At 40.3% G+C, this 18,594-nt stretch overlaps 1 protein-coding gene across 2 annotated transcripts in view; it reads left to right on the top strand.

The window, feature by feature from the left end:
• The window catches only part of DNAJC15 (DnaJ heat shock protein family (Hsp40) member C15), an 83,867-nt gene that overhangs the window by 50,756 nt on the left and 14,517 nt on the right, over positions 1-18,594 (top strand). For both annotated transcript variants that reach the window (XM_055426040.2, XM_088842776.1), the window contains 2 exons: positions 472-548; positions 5,597-5,667. In XM_055426040.2, coding sequence (XP_055282015.2) covers positions 472-548; positions 5,597-5,667 — 148 coding nt within the window. The remainder of the gene's footprint in view (positions 1-471; positions 549-5,596; positions 5,668-18,594) is intronic.

Here is an 18,594-nt window from a genome sequence, read left to right as displayed (position 1 = left end):
CTCTCCTTGCGCGGACCTCTCCAGCCGCACTGACCCTCCGGCCCAGCCTTCTGGTCCCTCTCGGCCTTCCTGTCTGCTCTCCTGTTGTCCTCGCTGTTTTGTCAGTTTCTCCTCCTCTTTCTCAGCCAGTCTTGTAGGATAAAAGGATGTCTGTCATCTCCGCAGTAACTTGGTCAAGGTTATCCAATGAGAAAACCCCTGCAGAGCTTAGGAAAAGTTGAAACCTTTTGTTTCTACCAGTCTCCTCTGTTCCTCCCGTGTAGGAACATTAACATATCGGGAAGTGAAAACAGTTGTTGACGTGCTTTGAGTGACGCCAAGGCTTGTCCTCTGCTCTCCCGGCCCACCCCCCAGGATTCCAGGTTGATTTCTGGAAAATCCGTTACTCCCACTGCAGCTGTGTGGTGGGGTCGAGGTCATGCCCCTTCATACATGGAACTAATCATTTCTCGCTCTTCATTCCCTGTACAGAGCTTTTCATCCTACTATAAAGGAGGATTTGAGCAGAAAATGAGTAGGCGAGAAGCAAGTCTCATTTTGGGTGTAAGGTAAGTGTGCTGCATAAGTCTTATTTTGTTCTATGGCTGAGTTTGTCTTGAAAAAGGAGAAAATGTGACAGTAAAATTATCCTTATATTTTAAATTATGAATAGGAGGCAGAGGAGAAAATAGCAAAGTTTTACATCTCAAACCTCAAGTCTAAGAGATTTTCCTACTACTTCTAAAAAAAAAAATCAGGCATAGTTGTGATGTGCCTTTATTCCTTAACAAGGAGCTGTTGTATTTGAACACTAAAATTTCAATGCAATTATCAAAATCCCTTATTGTGACATTAAATTCTTTCTGAATTCAGTTTTCTAATTTGATCTGTATCGTATTTTCAATTATAACCTAGGATCTGTTTCACAGTTCTCTAGTTCCACAGTTTGACACCTAGCATGTTTTAGTATACTTATTTCACCTTAGTAACCATTTACTGTCTGACTTTGGACAGTGTAGGAGGTAGTTAATGATCCTTTGTGATTACTGTATGATATCATTTAACACTGAGAGTTAAGAATACATCCCCTAGCATAGATTTACCAGTGTCTATATTTGTTTATGTTCCCTAGAGCTCACTCAAAATTTTATTTGGGTTGGTTATAGTATGTTACCTACAACAAATCTTACGGTGACTTGGTCAGCGTAATTAAGCAGAATAAATCATAAAGTCCTGTATTGACAGAATTTTTAAATCTCTTGTAGGTTAGCAGATATTTAAAGCCAAAATGTTTTGTTATTTCTTATAACTAATCAAAAAAAAAAAAACCACAAAAGGTGGGTAGGGGAGAAACAGGTCAGTTTGGCTTGGTGCTTCATTTAAATATAAAAAGAGATGAGCTTTCTCACCAAGAATACAAAAAAAGAAATGATTTTAAGCAGGGGAACCACACTGTTAAATTATTTATGTTGCTAACTATTCTTTGCTTTAATATTATTCTGAATGCCACTGTCATTTTTCTGAGGTCCCCATATCATCCCATTCATATTCTGGATATGTGTATACAAAGTACATTACGAATCCACAAGCAACAGTTTTTGAGGATATCATTTAATATCATCCAAGGTACTCCTGTTTTTCGGATAGATAATTTGGAGTTGACTTAAGATACATGGTTATTAAGTTTTATTCCATTGAGCAGGAAGCTGTACAGAATTTCCCAAGGAAAATTGAGTGACTAAACAACACAGACTCTGATAAAAGTGAATCTGGGTACAAATATCAGTTTCGTAACTTGTTAGCTGCGTGGCCTCAGCCTCGTCATTAGTTTCTGCTGCATAGGACTGCTGCAAAAATTAACACGTGAAGTGTTTAGCATAAACATAGCACTTCGTAACTATTCAGTAGATATCAGCTAAGCAAACAGATTCTGATTCTATCATGCTGCTGCTGCTGCTGCTACGTCGCTTCAGTCGTGTCCAACTCTGTGTGACCTCATAGACGGCAGCCAACCAGGCTCCGCCGTCCCTGGGATTCTCCAGGCAAGAACATTGGAGCGGTTACCATTTCCTTCTCCAGTGTGTGAAAGTGAAGTCAAAGTGAAGTCGCTCAGTCGTGTCTGACTAGTAGCAACCCCATGGACTGCAGCCCACCAGGCTCCTCTGTCCATGCGATTTTCTAGGCAAGAGTACTGGAGTGGCTTGCCATTGCCCTCTCCGATCATGGAGGCACTGATTTTTAGCTTTTATGCACTTCAGCTTCTTCATTTTTGATTTGCAATTAATACTGCTTTGCCTTGTTGGAATAATGTAAAATGCCGTGAGTGGTACCTTTTTTTATCAAAGTGCTTACCAAAGAACAGGTGCTGAATAAAGGTTGGTCCCCTCTCTTCCTGTCTCTCTCATGAGTGCAAAAGTCTAAATATTTGCCTTTAACACATTAAATAGATAAAATTTGTTTGCTTTCCTCTAGCCCTTTCTTTCAGTCAGGCAGTGTTGTTTTGAGGAGATTCTTTTAAGATGTGAATACATTGCTGCGGTTCCATTTCCCTTGGTCTTGGAATCCAAATGATTTAGACTGTATGACAAGTAGGTAAAGACAAAATGGAGCTGACTCTGTTAATACCCTGTTTAAAAACAAAGAGATTCTCTTTGTTACTAGATGGTTCTGTGTTTTCTTACCGTATTGAATAAAGCCTAAAATATTTTACTGAGTTGCTTGGGAAAACTTAACTAAAGCTGCTATTTTCTGAAATTATACATAAATTTGTGATACTCAGACTTTCTAAAAACTTCTGTGGAACTCTCTTTAAATGTTATTTAATAGACTACTAGTAGAAAATGGTGAAACCAAAGCTGCTCTATTTGCTGCAGGATCAGGGAACACTGCTCTGTTCTACACACCCTAGTCCCCTGCTGCTGCTGCTGCTAAGTCACTTCAGTCGTGTCCGACTCTGTGTGACCCCATAGACGGCAGTCCACCAGGCTCCCCCGTCCCTGGGATTCTCCAGGCAAGAACACTGGAGTGGGTTGCCATTTCCTTCTCCAATGTGTGAAAGTGAAAAGTGAAAGTGAAGTCGCTCAGTCATGTCCGACCCTTAGCGACCCCACGGACTGCAGCCTACCAGGCTCCTCCATCCATGGGATTTTCTAGGCAATAGTACTGGAGTGGCTTGCCATTGCCTTCTCCGCCCTAATCCCCTACTCTCAGTCAAATACATTCCAGGGAGCAGTTTGAAATCCCTGATCTGGGCAAAATTATATTTCAAGTTCCAGTTTCAATTCATAGTGAATTATCTGTGCTGGAGATATATCAGAGCTACATTTAATTTTTAATGCCTTGTTTAAGAACTAAGATTCTCTCATTTAGGTAGGTGCTTTGTTTCTAGGAATGTATCTATCTCTTCTAGGGCTTCCAGTTTCTTATTGTATAGTACAGCCTCTTATCCTCTTATCCTTTGTATTTCTGTTGTGTCAGTTGTAATCTCTCCATTTTCATTTCTGATTTTACCTGAATTCTCTGTTTCCTTGGTGAATATAGCTTCTGGTTTGTCTGTTTTCTTTACATTCTCCAAAAAAAAAAAAAAGCTCTTGGTTTCATTGATTTTTTTTTTTTCTTCTTTTTTTTGGTATTTCAGTCTCTATTTCATTTATTTTCACTGTGATTTTTATTTTCCTTCTACTAATTTTAGGCTTAGTTTGTTCTTCCTACACTTCCCTGAGGTGTAAAGTTAGGTTGTTTGAGTTCTTTTCTTTCCCCTTAATGTAGGATTTCAATACTATAAATTTTCCTCTTAGAACTGCCTTGGCTGCATCCCAGAAGTTTTAGTAGGTTGTTTCTTTGTCTCAAGATATATTTTGATTTTTCTTTTGGCTTCCCCTTTAACTTAAGACTTATTTATTTTCTTTATAGAAGAATACTTTATATGCTTATGTAGCAATTGATAGTGTAGGTCTGTTATTTAACCCCAGGAGATTAGAAGCAGCAAGTAACTGGTAAGTAACAGCTTGAGACTAGAATCCTGCCTGAATGGAGGATGGGCAACTGACAGCAAGGAATGTGGTGTTCAAAACAGAACGTAAACATTTTATGACCAATTAGTAGAAAGGCAAGCAAACCTCTGCAGACCTTGAGAATTTCTTTCCACTTAACTGATACTCGTGGTAGTGTTTTTTGAGTCATTGGAAAAATGCTGCTGCTGCTGCTGCTAAGTCACTTCAGTCGTGTCCGACTCTATGTGACCCCATAGACAGAAGCCCACCAGGCTCCGCCGTCCCTGGGATTCTCCAGGCAAGAACACTGGAGTGGGTTGCCATTTCCTTCTCCAATGTGTGAAAGTGAAAAGTGAAAGTAAAGTCGCTCAGTCGTGTCCGACCCCTAGCGACCCCACGGACTGCAGCCTACCAGGCTCCTCCATCCATGGAATTTTCTAGGCAAGAGTACTGGAGTGGCTTGCTAGATTAGATTATTTATACTTCACTTTTTTAATGTACATTTTTACTTATGAGAAAATTATAACTCAGAGAGTTAAGTAAGCAAGGCACAGTTTTATAGGTAATGAGCAATGGATTTAAGCCTAAAATTATCCATGTAAAACCTAATTTATTCAAGTACTGGAAATCCTTCTTTCTAGTACATTTTCCAGGCAAGGGAAAAAATTTACACTAATAGTAATAAATTCCTGGTGTTGCTACTTAATATTTACACTAGTGTAAATGTACTAGAAAGAAGGATTTCCAGTACTTGAATAAATTAGGTTTTACATGGATAATTTTAGGCTTATTTAACTTTCTCCTTCAATTTTTGTTTAGAGTTTAGGCTCTCACAGCCAAGCTTTTCCCATAGATTTCTCACAAAACTAAATAAATTAATGAGCTATGAAGAGTTTTGAGATGTTCTGTTGAAAGATAATAATAGTAGAAACTATTATGGAACATTTGATACACACACCAGACCTTGTTTTAGCACTTTGTTGGCATTAACGAATTTAATCCCTGGTGATTACTTTATGAGGACTATGTTCTTCCTGGCTCTGTTTTACAGTGAAGAAACTGAAGCACAGAGAGGGTAAAAAATTTGGCCAAGGGCACCCCATCCTTCTTGGAGGAGGAAAAGGCAACCCACCCCAGTATTCTTGCCGGGAAAATCCCGTGGACAGAAGAGCCTGGAGGGCTACAGTCCATGGGGTTGCAAAGAGACCTGAGTGTGAGCACACACACCCCATCCTTCATGGCTGTGCTGGGATTAGAATCATGCTGTCTGGTAGCTCTAGAGTTCAGGTACCTGTTTGTTACATCATATGTACTGCCTTCCCCCCAAAGAGCTTGAAGCGTAAGTTTTCACACTCAAAGTAATAGTCTATAGACTATGATTTCCCTGTCCTATTTCTTGTGGATATGTTTTTTTAATTGAGACAAAGGACTGAAGAAAAAGGTACATGCAGCATTGAATCTGATTTATTTTGATGGTTGGTAGAATGAAGTGACAAGCTGTAATTTTATATTTATCCACAAGATGGTGAAATTCTCATTAGTTTTTAATTTCTTGAAACTCATATAAGCCGTTAATTTATAATCTGCATTTGACGCTATTTGTTATAAGCACTTTCTTTTTACAGCCCATCTGCCAGCAAGGCCAAGATTAGAGCAGCTCACAGGAGAATCATGATTTTGAATCACCCAGATAAAGGTAGGTAAAATTCCTGTTTTTCATAATATATGAATCAGAATATGCTCTGAATTTTTTTGTTTACTTAAACTCATTATAAATGATAATAGTTGAAATGGAAATTTATGTGTCACATGTGTTGTGATTTTTCTTATAAATAAATGAGCCTTTAGATTGGAGTTCAGTGACTCACAGAAGTGATAGATTTATAGTTATCAGCTTTTGAGAACTTAGTTCCTTATTTCTATATGTAACTTATCTAACCCTTGTTTGAGGCTCTGAGCATATTGATGGAAAAGAGAAGAGATGAGTTGTGGACTCTTTGATTGTGTAAACTGATCTGGGCATAATGAATTGTATTTGTTTAACCTTATACATAAAAGCACAAGATTTATAGGATATTCTCTAAATCTCTGCATGTATGTCACACATGATGCTGAGTTTCTTAATTTTATTTTGGAAGGCTCTGAGACTGAGCCGTTTGTTTTTCACTGGCCAGGTTTTTAATGTAAATTTATCTTACAGAAAGACAATTATTATAACTTTAACTACACTACAGCTGCTTGAGAGAGAAAGCCCATATGTTCATTACTGTTTCTGCTCTACAATAACAGATGGTGGAAAGTTACACTGTATTTTAGGAGTCAAAAGTGGGGGTGGCAAGTAGGGGGGGGCGAGCAGAGAGTGCAGGGTTTCTTGTATCCTTACAGACTTTTAATTTTTGAATTATTTTGAAAAAAGTTAAAAGCAAATTTTGGGTTCCTCTCCATCCTAACTGACGCCAAAATAAGGCATTCTTTTTCAGCTTTCTCACTTAATTACTTACTATAAAAGTTCTTTTCACTAAATATCATCTCCTTTGGTTTTCGCACTTGCTATTCTTTCATGTGAATAAACCAGAGACTAAACTTTTAAAAGAGGTTCTGCTTAAAATTTCTAAACAGCTTCAATAGTTACCCAAAGATCCATTCAACTAATTTACTTTGCATTGTGGGCTTTCAGAGTAGTTGTCTCAGAAACGAATGTGTTTTAAGGGCCTACTTGAAGCTTTCTATCTCCTAAACATCTTCCATCCCTTCTAGGTCAAGTGTGTGGGCTTCTCTGATTGACTGCAGGGGGATCAAGCACTTATGTCTTTCAGATGATTGACAAGTTATTGATTGTGTCTACTGGCAAAGAATTAAGCTCTAAAATGTTTCTAAAAGAATATGTATTTTTAGATACTTTCAGTAAAAAAAAAAAAAAGAATGTTTATGTTTGTTATGAGCCAGTAGTGGTTAAAGAATTATTTTATTTATTCTAAGATTGTATATTTATGAGAAGTGGGTCTGTTGGCTCCCCGTAATGTGCTTACTAATATCCTCCAGCATGGTGGCATTGTGGGAGGGAATGGATGCAGAGTGTTACTCCCTGACTTTTGCCTTCTAGCTAGCAGCATGGGCTTGAACATCCCTTAATCTCTCTAAATGTCAGTGTTATCATATACAAAATGAGTGGATTTTTCACATGCCTTTTTTGGGTATATGATATAATGTAATGCTTTTATGCTCCTAGCTGCTAAGTCGCTTCAGTCGTGTCCGACTCTGTTCGACCCCGTAGACGGCAGCCCACCAGGCTCCCCCGTCCCTGGGATTCTCCAGGCAAGAACACTGGAGGAGTTGCCATTTCCTTCTCCAGTGCACGAAAGTGAAAAGTGAAAGTGAAGTCGCTCAGTCGTGCCTGACTCTTTGCAACCCCATGGACTGCGCCTACCAGGCTCCTCCATCCATGGGATTTTCCAGGCAGGAGTACTGGAGTGGGGTGCCATTGCCTTCTCCTAATGTTTTTATATACCTGTTCAATTAATGAAGAACCCTATCTCTCTATTTGGATCACATTTTTAACTAAAGAAGGATGCTTTTAATCAACAGTTGTCAATAACAGATGTGTTGACAACTGGAGACATCTTGTCCATATAGTTGCTCACTCATCCAACATTTTACAACATTTGGAGTTTCATAGAGTTCTTAGACTTCTTAAAATCCATCCATATACTCATAATTAAGGATTCCTGCTCTAGTAAAAGTATGATGATTTAAGGAATATTGCAACTACTTGAGGGAAATGAAATCATGTATGTTGGAGCTGGGAGATGATCATAAATCTGGAAACTGTCCCTTCAAAGGGAAGGTTGTTTTGCTTCATTTTTAAAGGGAAGAAGATAATGGATTTTGTTGTTGTCTGTTTTTACAGTGGTTTACATATTCTGATTTCTAACTCTACAGTAGTTGTTTTTTTTTTTTTCCCAAGGAATATTCGTTTATTAGTCTGCACAGAATCTTAGTTGTGGCATATGGGATCTAATTCCCTGACCAGGGAAGTGTGAGAATAGGCAGGCTTTCCTGGTGGCTCAGACTGTAAAGAATCTGCCTACAGTGTGGGAGACCCAGGTTTGATCCCTGTTTCTGGAAGATATTCTGGAGGAGGGAATGACTTCCCACTCCAGTATTCTTGCCTAGAGAATCCCATGGACAGAGGAGCCTGGTAGGCTCCAGTCCATGGGGTCTCAAAGAGTTGGACAGGACTGAGCAACTAAGCACCTGAGAATCTGAAACTCTCAATTTGCCTCCTGTTTTTATAATTCTTCACCATATTTGCTTTGGCCAAGTCACCCTTGAGTGTTATATAGGTGGTTACAAAAACTTGACTCCTCTACCCAGTGCTTCTGAAATTCATGAATATTCTACCCCTACCACCCTACCCCCAAATGACTTTTCTCTTGGTTTTGCCACCAGCTGGTAAAACAAAAGCTAGAACTTCAAATGTGTGATCAACGATAATTTGTTACATATTTCATTATCACCTTGGGCAGAGAAAGTGACACCAGGAAAATTAGGTGTGGAAATGACTGGAAGTAAATTTTTTGTAGCCAGTTTTAAGTGAGCATTCAGATGTACTTTGGTAAAAAGTAAATGTTGCCTTTTCTTTGAGTGAGAAAAGGTTAGTGCAGTAAAAATGTCTCAGATCTTTGATCTGATGCCTTTTACGCCTTTTAATTAGATTATAGTTTAAAATCACCGGAGGGAAAGATCAGGTCTTACGAAGTCAGTAGCAGTAGTGTTAGTCCCTCAGTCGTGTCCGACTCTTAGGGACCCTGTGGACTGAGCCACCAGGCTCCTCTGTGCATGAAATTCTCTAGGCAAGAATACTGGAGCGGGTAGCCATACCCTCCTCCAGGGGATTTTCCCGACCAGAGATCAAACCCGGGCCTCCTCCATTGCAGGCAGACTCTTTACCATTTGAGCTACCAAGGAAGCCCATGTGAAGTCAGTGAAAGTCACGTCTGACTCTTTGCGACCCCATGGACTGTACCCTCCCAGGCTCCTCTGTCCATGGATTTCTGCAGGCAAGAATATTGAAGTCGGTAGCCATTCCCTTCTCCAGGGGATCTCCCCAACCCAGGGACTGAACCCAGGTCTTCCACATTGCAGGCAGATTCTTTACTGTCTTGAGCCATCAGGGAAGCCCAAGACAACTGGAGTGAGTAGACTATCCCTTCTCTAGGGGATCTTTCCGAACCAGGGTCTCCCGTATTGCAGGCAGATTCTTTACCAGCTGAGCTACCAGGGAAGCCCCAGGTAACTTGAAATCAGTAGTTTGACATTAATGCCTAACAAAAGTACAAAGGAAAACAGACTAAGTTAACTTTGAAAAACTATGGAACCCTAATCCATGCTTCTCAAAGTATAGTTTGCCTGTTTGTTCCAGGCCAGTTTATTAGCTGTGTGCAATAAATAAAAAACTAAAATCAAAAGTAAGCCTTCAGACATCTTTATAGCCATTTGACATTGTTGTGACATCAAGTGTGGGTTACCTTTGTGTTCTGTAAAATATTGGTCCACCACAGAGTAGAAGACAATTTTTTAAAGTGCTTCACCGTGCAACATCACTTTCAGTCTACCTCAACCTTGAAGGAATCACTGTCCTGACCTATAGCTTTGTCTCTTGAATATCTAGTCACGTGCATATGGCTGCTTTCGATCAACATTGTCCCCATGGGATCCATCCCTATTGTAATGAGGAGCAATTGTTTGTTCATTCTCATTAATGTAGCAGCCTTAGCAAGGTGTGCTTGGTGGACCCCCAGGATTACTCTTTTAGGAATTTATTCTTCCCCTTTTGGTTTTCAGGCCTTCTTTGGGTATACAAAGTAATTATTTTTTGAAGTCCATGTGGTGGCTCAGATGGTAAAGAATCTGCCTGAAATGCAGGAGACCCAGGTTTGATCCCTGGGTTGGCAGGATCCCCTAGAGAAGGAAATGGCAACTCACTCCAGTATTCTTACCTGGAGAATTCTATGGACAGAGGATCCTGGTGGGCTACAGTCTATGGCATCTCAGTGTCAGACCCAATTGAATAACTATCACACACACACATGTATTTTGTAGGAAAGTAACAATTTTCAAACTCTTTGGTCTCAGATCTAAAAGTATGTCAATAAAAATGATCAATTAGAGAGATCTATCAGAGAAGGCAATGGCATACCACTCCAGTACTCTTGCCTGGAAAATCCCATGGATGGAGGAGCCTGGTAGGTACAGTCCATGGGGTCGCAAAGAGTCAGACATGACTGAGCGACTTCACTTTCACTTTCCCTTTCATGCATTGGAGAAGGAAATGGCAACCTACTCCAGTGTTCTTGCCTGGAGAATCCCAGGGATAGGGGAGCCTAATGGGCTGCTGTCCATGGGGTCACACAGAGTCGGACACAACTGAAGCAATTTAGCAACAGCAGCAGCAGAGAGATCTATGAATTAGAAGAGATTAATTTTCTTCGGCTCCAAAATCACTGCAGACGGTGACTGCAACCATGAAATTAAAAGATGTTTGCTCCTTGGAAGAAAATCTATGACAAACCTAGACAGCATATTAAAAAGCAGAGACATTACTTTGCCAACAAAGGTCTGTATAGTCAAAGCTATGGTTTTTCCAGTAGTCACGTTTGGATGTGAGAGTTGGACCATACAGAAGGCTGCGCACTGAAGAACTGATGCTTTCAAACTGTGGTGTTGGAGAAGACTCTTGAGAGTCCCTTGGACTGCACTGAGAAAAAAAAAAAAAACAGGCATTCCTAAAGGAAATCAACTCTTAGTATTTATTGGAAGGACTGATGCTGAAGCTGAAAATCCAGTACTTTGGCCACCTGATGGGAAAAGCCAACTCATTGGAAAAGACCCTGATTCTGGGAAAGATTGAGGCTAGGAGGAGAAAGGGACGACAGAGGATGAGATGTTTGGATGACATCACCAGCTCAGTGGATACAAGTTTGAGCAAGCTCTAGGAGATGGTGAAGGACAGGGAAGCCTGGTGTGCTGCAGTCCTTGGGTTGCAAAGAGTCAGACACGCCTGAGCAACTGAACAGTAAATTGGGAGCTGGGCAGTGTTCTAGGCACTGGCACTCACCAGTGGAAAAAGTGATGTTCAGGCAAAGCAGTAAAGGTAATCTGAGATCAAAAACTGTTGGACCACAGTTTCTTTTCAGAGGTATAATAGAAGGTATTCTTATATTGTGTAATAGGTAGAACCCTTTAAGACTTCCAACTCTAGGCTTCTGTGATTCTCTAATGATCTGATAAACTGAATAAGACCCAAAGTATTCTTCAGAGCCTTCTGTCTCTGTTTATTTTTTTAAATTATATTGAGATATAATTCAAGTACCATATGATTCATCTACTTAAAGGGTACAGTTCACTCAGTCAGTCAGTCAGTTCAGTCACTCAGTTGTGTTCAACTTTTTGTGATCCCATGGACTGCAGCACGCCAGGCCTCCCTGTCCATCACCAACTCCCGGAGTCCACCCAAGCCTATGTCCATTGAGTCAGTGATGCCATCCAACCATCACATCCTCTGTTATCCCCTTCTTCTGCCCTCAATCTTTCCCAGCATCAGGGTCTTCTCAAATGAGTCAGGTCTTCACATCAGGTGGCTGAAATATTGGAGTTTCAGCTTCAGCAACAGTCCTTCCAATGAATATTCAGGGTTGATTTCCTTTAGGATGAACTGGTTGGATCTCCTTGCAGTCCAAGGGACTCTCAAGAGTCTTCTCCAACACCACAGTTCAAAAGCATCAATTTTTTGGTGCTCAGCTTTCTTTATAGTCCAACTTTCACATCCATACATGACTACTGGAAAAGCCATAGCTTTGACTAGATGGACCCTTGTTGACAAAGTAATGTCTCTGCTTTTTAATATGCTGTCTGTGTTGGTCATAGCTTTTCTTCCAAGGAGCAAGCATCTTTTAATTTCATGGCTGCAGTCACCATTTGCAGTGATTTTGGAGCTCCCCCCCCCCCAAATAAAATCTCTCGCTGTTTTCCCATCTATTTGCCATGAAGTGATGGGACCGGATGCCATGGTCTTAGTTTTCTGAATGTTGAGTTTTAAGCCAAGTTTTTCACTCTCCTCTTTCACTTTCATCAAGAGGCTCTTTAGTTCTTCACTTTTTGCCATAAGGATGGTGTCATCTGCATATCTAAGGTTATTGATATTTCTCCCAGCAATCTTGATTCCAGCCTGTGCTTCACAGTTCCCTAGTCGTGAGCATATTTATAGCTGCGTTCAACCATCACCATATTCAGTTTTAGGACATTTTCACCCCCCAGAAGGAAACCTGTCATCCTTTAGCTCCACCCTCACTCCATCTCCCTGTCCTCAGTCTAGTCCACCAACGTGTATGTTTGTACTCGTGCTGGCACCACACGGTCTTGACAGCCTTTGCGTTGTAATACATTTTCATTTTTTGAAGTGTGAGTCCTCTTACTTGATTCTTCTTTTGTACGATTATTTTGGGTATTCTGGGTCCCCTGCAATTTTAGGTGAATTTTAGAATCAGCTTGTCAGTTTTGACAAAGTCGACTGGAATTCTGATAGAGATTTTGTTGAATCTGTCAGTCAGCTTAGGGAGTATTGCCTAAGATCTTAATGTTAAATCTCCTTATCCATGGACATGGGATGATTTTTCATTTACTTAGATCTTTAATTTCTTTCAATAATATTTTGTAGTTCCAAAGCGTTTTATTCTTTTTGACCCTATTGTGAATAAAATTATGTTCTTAACTTCATTTTTGGATTGTTTAATGTGAATATATAGGAATATCTTTCATTTTTAAATATTTGTTTTTATATCCTTCAGTCTTGCCTCACGTGTTTATTCCAGTAGGTTGTTTTTTTTTTTGGTAGTTCATTAGGATTTTCTAACTATAAGACTTTGTCATCTGTGAATAGTTTTATTTCTTCCTTACCAATATGGATACAATTCATTTCTTTTTCTTACCTATTTTTCCCTGACTAGACTCTCCAGTACAGTATTGAAAAAAAGCTGTAAGAGGGGGCATTCTTATCTTGTTTCTGATCTTATGGAAAAGCATCCAGTTGCCTAATAATGGGTATTAGGCGAAGTGTGGTATTATTAGCTGTCGGTTTTTCGTAGATAACCTTTATCAGATTTGGAAGTTCCTTTCTAGTTTTTTGAGGCTTTTTATCATGAAATGATGTTGGACATTGTCAAATGCTTTTTCTGCATCTGTGCAGGTTATTATGAGATTTTTGTTTTCTATTGTTTATGTAATGAGTTACAGTAATTGATTTTTGGCTGTTAAACCAGCCTCTCATCCCTGAGGAAAGCAGCACTTAGTCATGGGGCACAGATATTTTTAGCGTGTGGTTGGGTTTAGTTTGCTGGTATTCTGTTGAGTCTTTTACGTTCACATTCATAGGAAATATTGATCTGTAGTTTTCTTGTCATGTCTTTGTTTGGCTTGGTATCAACATCATATGGGTCTTATAAAACGAGTTAGAAAATGTTCCTTCCCGTTCCATAAGCCATCTGCACCTGGGTTTTCTTTGCATAAATTTTTGATTACTGATTCAGTTTCTTCACTTGTAATAGGTCTATCAGATTATTTGTTTCTTCTTGAGACAATTTTAGTAATTTATGTCCTTTGAGGAATTTGTCTAATTTTGTTGTTTAGGTTATTGAGATTTTTTTTCTTTTTTAATACAGACATTGACAGCTATAATTGCCTTCTTAGCACTACTTAAGTTGTAGTCCATAAGTATTTATTTCCCAAATTTGTCCTTGTTATTGATTTTTAGGGGCTTCCCAGGTGGTACTAGTGGTAAAGAACTCACCTGCCAATGCAAGAGATAAAAGATGTAGGTTTGATCCCTTGGTAGGGAAGATCCCCTGGAGGAGGGCATGGCACCCCACTCCAGTATTCTTGCTTGAAGAATCCCATGGACAGGGGAGCCTAGTGAGCTATAGTCCATAGAGTCTCAACGAGTCAAACACAACTGAAGTGACTTAGCACCCATGCATGCATTGATTTCTAGTTTCATTCCATTGTAGTTGGAGAATATGTTTTGTTTCTATCCTTTTAATTTACTGAGGTTTGTTTTATGGCCTAGCATACGATTTCACCTGGATATTCTGTTGTTAGGTGGGGTGTTCTGTAGGTGTCTGTTAGGTCTAGTTGGTTTTAAGTGTTGTACAAGTCTTCTACTTCCTTGTTGATCTTCTGTCTAGTTCTAGCCGTTATTGAAAGTGGGACATTCATTCTTATTGTTGAATTGTCTGTTTCTCTGCTGGTTTTTCATATATTTTGATGTGCTGTTAGGATTGTGTGCGTGTGTGTATGTGTGCACACGCACGCATGTGCACTCAGTCGCTCGGTCTTGTCCAGCTGTTTGTGGCCCCGTGGACTGTAGTGCACCAGGCTCCTCTGTCCATGAGCTTTTCCAGGCAAGAATACTGGAGTGGGTTGCCATCCCCTTCTCCAGGGGGTCTTCCTGACCCAGAGACTGAACCCTGTCCTCGAGTCTCCTACATTGGCAGGAGGGTTCTTTACCCCTGCGCCACCTGAGTGTAACTGTAGTATCTCTGCTGTTCAGTCGCTCAGTCGTGTCTGCCTCTGCGGCCCATGGACTGCAGCACGGAGTCCACATTACATCTGTGGTAACATTGTTTGTCATAAAAGCTCATATGAGTATAGCCATTCTAGCTTTTCCATAGTTGGTGTTTCATGACGCATTTTTTTTGATTCTTTTATTTGTGTTTTTGAATCTAAGGTCTGTCTCAAGACTTCCCTGGTGGTCCAGTGGTTAAGACTTAGTGTTTCCACTGCAAGGGGCACAAATTTGATCCCTGTTCAGGGAACTAAGATACTGCATGCTGTGCAGCACAGCCAAAATAATAATAATAAAAATTATTTTTATTATTTTATTTAAAGTCTGTCTCCTGTAAAAGGACTGTTGTTGATCATGTTGTTTTAATCTAACCTGACAATGTAATGATTGATTGGATTGTTTAATCCATTCACTTATGTTATTGATATAGTTTGATTTATTTCTGCATTTGCTTTTTGTTTTCTGTCTTGTGGTTTTTGCCCCTCTATTTTTTTCCTTTATATATTTTTTTGTACTGAGTGAATATTTTCTAATGTATTTTTATTTTATTACTTCATTATTTTTGAGGGTTTTTTAAAGTGATTGCTCTAGGGCTTAACCGTATACATGTTAAGTTTTCAGAATCAGCTTCAGATTTAGACAAGCTTGATTCTTGTACTGTATATAGAAATACTGCTTCTGTGCCTCCCCCTCTCATGGTATTACTGTAGTACATATACCATCTGCTACTGTCGCAAGCCTGACGGTGCACTGTTGGGATCATCACTGCTGTCATTTTCTCAGTCCGTAACACCTTTGCTCTAACATCCCTCCTCTGTGCTATTACTAGCACATGTAATGTGCATGTGTTACATTTCTATAGGTTATAGGCCCAGTAATATGTTTTATGCATATTATGTTATACCGTTACCTTTTCCATCAACTAAGAGAAGAAAGTTAGGCGTTTATATTGTCTCATAATTACACAGTTATATGACTAGTGCTCTTTGTAGATATCAATTTAAATTACCATCTGAGGTCACTTTCTTTCAACCTAAAGAATTTCCTTTATTTCTCCTAAAGTGGATCTGTTAACAGTAAATTCTTTCAGTTCTTGCTTATCTAGGATGCTGTTTCACCTTTCTTTCTGAATAATGGCTTTACTGAATAAAGGACTCTTGGTCCACAGTTTTTTCTTTGAGGCCTGTGATTATGTTATTCCACTGCCTTCCTGTCCTCCATTGTTTCTGCTAAATTAGCCTTTTATCGTATTGGGTTTCCTTTATAAGTGACATGTTGTCTTTCTTTTGCTACTGTTAAAAGGTAAACTGAGGCATATTAAAAATTTTAAGAGTCTGAGCAAAAATTGGCTTGAATTTGGCAGTACCAAACTAGACGTGGTTAGGAGCCCTCCAGAGGAAAGATTTCCATGGAGAAGAGGCAGAGCAAACAAGTAGTTACTGGATTGGCTATAGCATAAGAATTTGCTTTACTTGAAAAGTCCTAGTTGGCTCTGTGTGATTAGTTGTGCTTGGGTTTTAATTTCCTAATATTGAGAGACTTATTGGCGTAGGGTTTAGTTTGATTATATAGTCTCCTAAAGATCATGGCATCTGGTCCCATCACTTCATGGGAAATAGATGGGGAAACAGTGGAAACAATGTCAGACTTTATTTTTTTTGGCTCCAAAATCACTGCAGATGCTGATTGCAGCCATGAAATTAAAAGACGCTTACTCCTTGGAAGGAAAGTTATGACCAACCTAGATAGCATATTAAAAAGCAGAGACATTACTTTGCCAACCAAGGTCCGTCTAGTCAAGGCTATGGTTTTTCCCGTGGTCATGTATGGATGTGAGAGTTGGACTGTGAAGAAAGCTGAGCGCCAAAGAATTGATGCTTTTGAACTGTGGTGCTGGAGAAGATTCTTGAGAGTCCCTTGGACTGCAAGGAGATCCAACCTGTCCGTTCTAGAGGAGATCAATCCTGGGTGTTCATTGGAAGGACTGATGCTAAATCTGAAACTCCAATACTTTGGCCACCTCATGCGATGAGTTGACTCTCTGGAAAAGAGTCTGATGCTGGGAGGGATTGGGGGTGGGAGGAGACGGGGACGACAGAGAATGAGATGGCTGGATGGCATCACCGATTCAATGGACATGAGTTTGAGTGAACTCCGGGAGTTGGTGATGGTCAGGGAGGCCTGCCGTGCTGTGATTCATGGGGTCGCGGAGAGTCGGACACGACTGAGCAACTGAACTGAACTGAACTGAAGGTACTAAAACCACCTCAGTCTAATGGCCTCTCTGTTTATTTAATTTAATGATCAGTCAGTCAGTCAGTTCAGTCGCTCAGTCGTGTCCGACTCTCCGCGACCCCATGAATCACAGCACGCCAGGCCTCCCTGTCCATCACCAACTCCCGGAGTACACTCAAACTCATGTCCACAGAGTCGGTGATGCCATCCAGCCATCTCATTCTCCGTCGTCCCCTTCTCCTCCCGCCCCCAACCTTTCCCAGCATCAGAGTCTTTTCCAGTGAGTCAACTCGTCGCATGAGGTGGCCAAAGTATTGGAGTTTCAGCTTTAGCATCAGTCCCTCCAATGAACATCCAGGATTGACCTCCTTTAGAATGGACTGGTTGGATCTCCTTGCAGTATAAGGGACTCTCAAGAGTCTTCTCCAACACCACAGTTCAAAAGCACCGATTCTTCGACGATCAGCTTTCTTCACAGTCCAACTCTCACATCCATACATGACCACGGGAAAAACCATTGCCTTGACTAGACGGACCTTGGTTGGCAAAGTAATGTCTCTGCTTTTTAATATACTATCAAGGTTGGTCATAACTTTCCTTCCAAGGAGCAAGCGTCTTTTAATTTCATGGCTGCAGTCAGCATCTGCAGTGATTTTGGAGCCCAAAAAAACAAAGTCTGACACTGTTTCCACTGTTCTTCCATCTATTTTCCATGAAGTGATGGGACCAGATGCCATGATCTTTGTTTTCTGAATGTTGAGCTTCAAGCCAACCTTTTCACTCTCCTCTTTCACTTTCATCAAGAGGCTTTTGAGTTCCTCTTCACTTTCTGCCATAAGGGTAGTGTCATCTGCATATCTGAGGTTATTGATATTTCTCCCAGCAATCTTGATTCCAGCTTGTGCTTCTTCCAGCCCAGCGTTCCTCATGATGTACTCTGCATATAAGTTAAATAAGCAGGGTGACAATATACAACCTTGACGTACACCTTTTCCTATTTGGAACCAGTCTGTTGTTTCATGTCCAGTTCTAACTCTTGCTTCCTGACCTGCATACAGGTTTCTCAAGAGGCAGGTCAGGTGGTCTGGGATTCCCATCTCTTTCAGAATGTTCCACAGTTTATTGTGATCCACACAGTCAAAGGCTTTGGCATAGTCAATGAAGCAGAAATAGATGTTTTTCTGAAACTCTCTTGCTTTCTCCATGATCCAGCGGATGTTGGCAATTTGATCTCTGGTGCCTCTGCCTTTTCTAAAACCTGTTTGAACATCTGGGAGTGCACGGTTTACATACTGCTGAAGCCTGGCTTGGAGAATTTTGAGCATGACTTTACTAGCGTGTGAGATGAGTGCAATTGTGCGGTAGTTTGAGCATTCTTTGGCATTGCCTTTCTTTGGGATTGGAATGAAGACTGACCTCTTCCAGTCCTGTGGCCACTGCTGAGTTTTCCAAATTTGCTGGCATATTGAGTGCAGCACTTTCACAGCATCATCTTTCAAGACTTGAAATAGCTCAACTGGAATTCCATCACCTCCACTAGCTTTGTTAGTAGTGATGCTTTTAAGGCCCACTTGACTTCACATTCCAAAATGTCTGGCTCTAGGTCAGTGATCACATTATTGTGACTATCTTGGTCGTGAAGATCTTTTTTGTACAGTTCTTCTGTGTATTCCTGCCACCTCTTCTTAATATCTTCTGCTTCTGTTAGGTCCATACCATTTCTGTCCTTTATCGAGCCCATCTTTGCATGAAATGTTCCCTTGGAATCTC

This window comes from Moschus berezovskii, chromosome 13 (assembly GCF_049115385.1).
Source record: "Moschus berezovskii isolate FMDL1 chromosome 13, NW_MosBer_1.0, whole genome shotgun sequence".
Taxonomy (NCBI): domain Eukaryota; kingdom Metazoa; phylum Chordata; class Mammalia; order Artiodactyla; family Moschidae; genus Moschus; species Moschus berezovskii.
Note: the sequence above shows the minus strand (reverse complement) of the source record. Positions and strands in the feature narration are given on the sequence as shown.